The sequence below is a fragment of the Nicotiana attenuata genome, unplaced genomic scaffold, assembly GCF_001879085.1.
Source record: "Nicotiana attenuata strain UT unplaced genomic scaffold, NIATTr2, whole genome shotgun sequence".
NCBI classification, from domain to species: domain Eukaryota; kingdom Viridiplantae; phylum Streptophyta; class Magnoliopsida; order Solanales; family Solanaceae; genus Nicotiana; species Nicotiana attenuata.
In genome coordinates, this window is record NW_017670444.1 from 88,135 (window position 1) to 95,864 (window position 7,730).

A 7,730-nucleotide genomic window follows, 5' to 3' on the forward strand; every position below is an offset into this window, starting at 1 on the left:
TGATAAACAATAAATGGAGAACAAGTATGAATGTAATAAACGAGAGCAATAATATCAAGAGAATATGTTAGAGAGAAAAGAGAATGTTCTTCTATATTTCGTGTGGAGTAATTGGAGCAACTCTACTTTACAAAATGACAAGGGTCCCCTTTATATAGGAGGGGAGTCCCTACATAGTACAAAATGCATTAATTGTAAAGATGTGAGATGGGACAACTAGACGTGATACCCTGATTCGGGTCCAGAGTAGACCGGCTAGGCCCTGTCAGTATTAGCCGTGCGCATTGGGAACTCCCCCTCTTCATCATAGTCGCGGTTTGCATCATCCTGGGGTCGGGTGTCGACGACCCTCAAGGGAGGATATTCAGCTGTGGCCTTGAGCCTTCGAAGTGACCTTTCTGAAGTACCTTAATGACAAGAAAACGGACCCTCCGATTTCGCCGTATATAATGTGTATGCAAACCTCATCCCTACGTTGTGAGGAGGGAATATTGTCCTCTAATTAATTGGTTGCAGGCACTAAATTGTCAGTACGTATTTTAAGATGGGTTTTGAATCCTATATTGGATGGTTTTGTGCAGACGTGGAAGGCCAAATCTGACTGGGTCAAATTGGTGAATGCCACGATAACTCACATGGAGAGTCATACATCTCTTAAATGAAATGAATTTTAATTTTAAAAGCAATAAGAAAATTGATGAAAAGGGAAAAAAAAAAAATCAGGTATTGCCAATTCTGTGTCTGTGGATGAGAATAGTCCCCACCCACATTGAACAATTGCTACTATTTCTTTTGGCGCCATTATCTCATCTCTTCTTTAAAACTCTCTGTTTCTACGTCCACACACTGAACCAAATCCTTTTCCACTCTATTTAACCCCAATCATTCACATAATACCTTTAATACCACTCACATTTCTGCTGTAGGGGCTCCTCAAACATGATCTTTGTTCTGCTGACATTAAGACCTATTATGGGAATTGTACCAATGCCTTGATTGATAGTGAAAGCTGATAAAAATAATTCAATTATTAGGGGCCAGATACTGTTGATTAAATGCTCAGACATTGAATTAACAGAAGCAAGGAAAAGAACATGTCTTTCTGGTTTTTGCTTCATAAGGAAACGAATCCTCTACGGTAGATCGAATATGATGAACATTGGCAAGACCCTTTAAAGATTCAATCATGAAGGATCTTGATTCAGAGGGGGTTGAACAACCCTCTAGTGTTAACAATATGTTCACAAAAAAGAAGGAGCTTCTTTCCACTGCTATGAAGAGGACCTCTGATTGGTATGCTCTATATATCTTGACTTCTTATTGCGCTTTCTAAAAGGCAGCCCCTTTCCATGTACTATTATTGAATTATTATTCTGTTTTTCAAGATACTCACTGTAATGGCAATTGTAGGTACTGATAAATGAGTTACCTGTATAATCTTAACAGGATTTTCTCCCAAGAGATCCCAAGTGACGTAACTGTAAATGCAGGCGGATCCGCCTTTTCACTGCACAAGGTGCGTTGTTCTCTATGCTTTTGTCGTAACAAGTTATAACTAAACTCCACGCACAATACAAACTGTTGTTGGTTTTAGTTATATTCCTATTTGGATTGAGTTATCAGCCCTGGTCACTCCTCAATGAGAATCTGAATTTAACTTGGCAATTTGTTTCTTTTTTGATGATTGAATCACAAGGTTCAATAATAATTTGTTGCGTTCCATGCAGTTCCCTTTGGTCTCAAAGAGTGGATACATAAGGAAGATTATCTCAGAATCCAATGATGCTGATGTTTCTACAGTCGAAATCCCTGATATACCCGGTGGATCAGACGCATTTGAACTTGCCGCAAAATTTTGTTATGGAATTAATTTTGAGATAAGCACAGAAAACATTGCCTTGCTGAGATGCGCAGCGGAATATCTTGAGATGACAGAAGACTATGCAGTTGGGAATTTGGTTGGAAGAACTGAGGCCTACTTAAATGAAGTAGCTCTTAAAAGCCTAGCTGGTGCAGTTTCAATTTTGCATTCTTCAGAAAGCCTACTTCCCATTGCAGAGAAAGTAAAACTGGTTAGTCGATGCATCGACACAATTGCATATATTGCATGCAAGGATAACCAATTCTGCACATCAGGTAGAGCAGAGTCTGGTACTAACGGATTGAATTCACCCACGTTTTCAAACCCGAAGCCTATGGTTGATTGGTGCGCTGAGGATTTAACTGTCCTTAGAATTGATTTTTTCCAAAGGGTTCTAATTGCAATGATGGGAAGAGGATTCAAGCAGTATGCACTTGGACCAATATTAATGCTCTATGCACAGAAGTCTCTTCGAGGTTTGGTGAGGCCTTGTCCTATAACATAATCTGGATTATTTGGTTAAAATGAAATATTTATGCAAATAGTAGTAATTCTTTTGTTTATCACAGGAAATATTTGGAAAGGGAAGGAAAAAAATTGAGGCAAAACAAGAACATGAAAAGAGGGTTGTTTTAGAAACAATTGTTAGTCTTCTCCCAAGGGAGAAAAATGCATTGTCAGTTAGCTTTCTGTCAATGCTGCTCCGAGCTGCAATATATCTAGAAACCACGGTTGCTTGCAGACTTGACTTGGAGAAGAGGATGTCATTGCAGCTTGGTCAGGCTGTATTAGATGATCTGTTAATTCCTTCATATTCCTTCACAGGGGATACATTGTTTGATGTTGAAACCGTGCAGCGTATCATCATGAATTTCCTTGACAATGAAATGGATGGAAGTCGATTGGGAGATGAAGAGTATGTGTCTCCTTCATTAAGTGACATGGAGCGGGTTGGGAAACTTATGGAGAATTACCTTGCTGAAATAGCCTCAGACCGTAATCTATCCGTTTCAAAATTCATTAGTCTTGCTGAAGTTATCCCAGAGCAAGCAAAGATCACTGAAGATGGGATGTACAGGGCTATTGATATTTATTTGAAGGTATGCGCGATGATTAATTATAAATTTTTCTATGCATATTTACACATACAGGAGCATTTTCATAGATTTAGATCATGTTTAGAAAAGGAGAAAACCTTGGTCCTGATTGCTACATGGTAATTGTCATGCTAAACTTAGTAATCTTGATTGAAATGCCTTCTACAACAATGTACCTCTTGGTCCTAGCATAATTATGACTGAGAGAAGACTTTGGGAATAAACCAAATCAGAAAATATGTTACCAATGAAGAACTAGTCATTTTCACAAAATCCTTGCTCCTCAATTATTTTTTTTGCAGGCATTTCTCGGTCTGCCTCATGAGTTTGACCGAAGCCCATGTCCTATACTCCTTTACCCTACAACCATTTTGTGAGACTGATGTTGTCTGGAGTTTGGAATCTCATTTCTTCCCCTGTCCTGAACATGTATCTCATGGTGCATTTATCCTGCACCTGGTTTGAACTTTGAATATGTGTTCAATTCAACTCACCGCGTCTTACTTAGACCATATATATATATATGTGTGTGTGCAAAATATTATAGATATTACGTTTTGAACCCATAATCTAAATCTCAGAACCTTGAACCCACTAAGTTTAAATCTTGGATCCGCCTCCTTTTGCATTGCATAGGGTCATTGCTACAATGTGGTGGCTCTTGTTTTCTCTTTTCTATGTTGCAGGCCTTGCTGTGCATAGGTCTTCATACTTGAGGTCTTTTTCTATCATTTGACACCTTAATGTTAACCAGGGTGAAATAAGGATCTGGTATCTGCTCGTTGACCCTTCGCTTTCTCCTTTCAGCTGTAGGTCAAATTTGTAATAACATCCTAAAGGATCTTGTGTGCCAATACATACTTCATATATGGTATCTCATCCTAAAGAAGAAGCTCGTTTATATGCTCATATATATGCAAACTCGCCCCCCCCCCCCCCCTGTTACTCTTTCTAATTTAAAAGGTAAGAATAGACTCAATAGGTTTTTGCTACAGAAGCTCTGAATCTTATTGCTATTCAGTCACGTCACATAATAACAAGATCTAAACCATGTATACCATTTGATCATTTTTTTTTTTGCTTTTGGTGCCAAAGGGTATTAAGTAGCATCCATTCATTGCTTAGTGTTTCTTGAGTACATAATAGTAATCTGTTTGCCTCCAACATCTCTAAGACAAACATAGGAAGAAATCCAAAATGTATTATCCTAGTAGACTCCTTCATCCTACCACCAAATTTGGCTAATTGATTTGCTACTTTTGTTCTGCTCCTTGTAATTATGCTCAATCAGAGGGTCTCCGAGCTGGCTGAGAAATGATATTAGAATAATGTGAAATCCCATTTGATGATCTTCACATATGTTGTTAGTACATCAAATATATTCTTGAACAATGAGTTGAACTTCATCAGAAAGTTTAAGCTTTTTAAAATTCAGAACAAAAGTGTGGAACCCTTAAACCATGCTAATCAGCATTATCTTCATACCGGTTAAAACTACTTTCATCTTTCTAATGTTTTTGCATAATTTGAAGGCACATCCAGCTCTAAGTGATATGGAAAGAAAAAAAGTTTGCGGTGTTATGGACTGTCAAAAGCTATCTAGAGAGGCCTGTGCTCATGCTGCTCAAAATGATAGGCTCCCTGTTCAGACAGTTGTGCAAGTACTTTACTACGAGCAGCAACGCCTTCGTGAGGTCATGGACGGGAGCCAACTTGTAGCAACTGAACATCCAGCTCTAATTCCTTCTAAAACGAATCAGTTCTCCACTGATATCCGTCCTGTTTCAGATGAGGTCTCTAGTCTAAAACGAGAAAATCAGGAGCTGAAATTTGAGTTGCTAAAGATGAAAATGAGGTTGAAAGAAATTGAAAAACCTTCAAACAAATCAGCTGCTAGCAGCCCTTTAGTCATCACTCATCCATCTGCTGATAAACCTCCTTTGCCAAGAAAATCTAATTTCATAAGCTCAGTATCCAAAAAGCTTGGAAAATTTATTCGAGCCGATGGACTCACAGCCAACAAAGGCCGAAATAAACCAAGTAAAGATAGGCGTCATTCTATATCCTGATTTGAGCTAGCTATATTTGTCGTTGGGTTGAAGAATTATTATTACTGCATTGTCTGAACATATATGATACTGGATTCAAATTTTAGTTTTTATTTTAATCGTGCGAGTTGTATGGTAAAGTATAAATTTGGTCATGCTTTAATCCAAAAATTGTATTTAGATGGACGTGGACGACTTCCTGTACATTATCTATGAAAGATTTGTAATTTTGGTTTCTCTTATATGTATCTTGAAGAAAGATTTGCAATCTTGAGATGTACAAGCAACAAAATATTAGTCTCACTGGAAAAAGTAGTTCTCATCTATAGCTATTAGCTTCTGCCATTTCCGGGGGGCAAGAAACGTGGACGTGATCAAATCAGGTTGGATTTGGTCTCCATTAGTGTGGAAAATGGGAGAAAATGACTTAACTAATGACTGACAAACAGCAATAGAATATTTTCATTATACTGAAGATTTTGTTGGAATTACTGCACGTCAGGCCCAAATTGAAGAAGGCCCAACTTAATATTCTGTCTATATTGTACTTTTATTTATGTATGTAGTCTGGATTGGGCTTAAGCCCAAATAGTAATTTCCGGGTCATATATATAAGTAATAGAGGTTTCTAGAAACAGAAGAAGCATTCATTTTTTGTTTTCTGATACAATAAAAAGATAGCTCTTTCTTCGTTCATTCTAATACAAGCCCTAGATACAAATTGATTCAATTCAATCTTGTTTCACACATTAACATGGTATCAGAGCGATGATTCTGTTCCATTTCACGCTGCTGGTTCGTCCGATCTTAGCCTTGTTCATTTTTGTTCAAGTTTCATGGGTTCTCGGGAATTTCGTTGGTTTTTTGGTTGCTTTCATCAATTTCTCGTTTTTCTGCCGAGGACTCTTTGATTTGCTGTTGGTTTTACTCCGAATTAACCTCTTACAATGTTAATTGTGGCATGTTTGAAGTCTTTTCCGCTGAATGCTGGTTTTGAGTTCTTTTTCGTGAGCTAGGGTTTCTGACATTGTTACTGGTTTCTTCAGTCTTTCTCTGCTTGCGATTTTGAAGGTTGTAGTTCTTCCGGTCGCGAAGAACCTTTGGTATTGTGTTCTCCGCTTCTCTTGTTCTTACATGCCTGATTTGTGTGGTGTTTTTTTGATTCTGTAATTGTTTGTGCTTCTACATCATGGTTGTTGCGGATACCTCTGTTAGCTCTAGCAACTCTAGCACTTATGTCTCAGATCCTTCATATCCTCTTCATCTTTCATCTTCTGATGTCCCTGGGATCTCTCTTGTTTCTAACCCTTTTTCTGGGACTGGTTTTGGAGGTTGGCGAAGGAGTATGATCATCTCCTTATCAGCCAGATACAAAATTGCCTTTATAGATGGGTCATGCCCTAGACCTGCTGATGACTCTCCTCAAATTAAATTGTGGGATAGGTGTAATAACATGGTCATTTCGTGGATAACTAGTTCCTTATCCCATGACATTGCTGAGAGCGTCCAATACTCAGAAACTGCTCAGAGTATTTGGAACCAGCTTAATAAGAGGTAAGGGTCGGTTGACGGGACCAAAGTGTTTGAATTAAAAAAGGAATTGGCTTTCACTAATCAGGGTTCATTAGACATTGCTTCATATTTCAATAAGCTGAAGAAACTTTGGGACGAGTTGGCCTTCTTGCGCTCTAAGTATGCCAACGATGTAATTTTGGGGGTAGGTCTGAGGAGGAAGAGGAGAACAAACTTTATCAGCTTCTCATGGGGTTGAACGACACTTATGTTAGTGTCCGGAGTAATTTGCTCATGATGCAGCCTCTACCTTCTCTAGATAATGCTTACAATATTCTTCTCCAAGATGAAAGACAAAGACAAGCCAGTCCTAGTCCTCAGTTCAACAATGAATCAGCCTCCTTTAATGTCAACTTTCACATTTCTGTTAACAAACATCCAACAGTCAATCAACTTCCTATTCCTCCAAAACAGTATATTCAAAGAGTCAATTTTGATCAGACAAAGTCCAATTTGGTGTGCAAATATTGCAAAAGACCTGGGCATCTCATTGAGAAGTGCTATAAACTTCATGGTTTTCCACCCAATTTTAAGTTCACCAAAGGGAAGAGAATTGCTGGGAATGTTGAAGTTCAGAACCTTGGTGTAAACTCTGATTCAACTAATCTTCCATCTGAGTGTCCTCCTGACTCTGGTTCATTGGTCCCTGGGCTAACCAAAGAACAATACACTCAATTGCTACACTTGCTGCAGCAGAATCATGTTTCTGATTCACCTACTCAATACGGTCTTATGGGTTCTGCCAATTTTGCTGGTATGGTTCTTTCCCCTGCTTGTGTAGGTGTTAGTTATGGTGCATGCATGCTAACTAGAGTTAATGACTGTATTTGGATTATAGATTCTGGAGCCATAGATCACATGACTTCTAATAGAGACCTTCTTTTTGACATTAAGCCTCTTGTTATTCCTTATCTAGTTACCCTTCCTAATGGCTACAAGGTCAAAGTCACTTGTACTGGCTCCCTGCACTTCTTATCTTTCACCTTGCATCATGTTCTCTATGTTCCTAGCTTTCACTACAATCTTATTTTTGTCTATAAACTTGTCTCATATTTGGATTGTGATCTTCTATTCAACAATTTTTCTTGTCTTCTCCAGGGCCCTTCACTGAAGAGGCCAGTGGAAGTTGGTAAAGTGGAGCATGGTCTTTAC

The 7,730-nt window shown here is 38.5% G+C and overlaps 1 protein-coding gene across 1 annotated transcript; it reads left to right on the forward strand.

The window, feature by feature from the left end:
- The first annotated feature begins 834 nt into the window (after positions 1 to 834).
- Positions 835 to 5,274, forward strand: LOC109239496 (BTB/POZ domain-containing protein At5g67385). Its single transcript, XM_019406068.1, has 5 exons — positions 835 to 1,293; positions 1,447 to 1,516; positions 1,728 to 2,342; positions 2,431 to 2,961; positions 4,491 to 5,274. The coding sequence occupies exons 1-5, from the start codon at positions 1,187 to 1,189 to the stop codon at positions 5,025 to 5,027; spliced, it is 1,860 nt and encodes a 619-aa protein (XP_019261613.1). The 5' UTR covers positions 835 to 1,186; the 3' UTR covers positions 5,028 to 5,274.
- Positions 5,275 to 7,730: the final 2,456 nt, after the last annotated feature.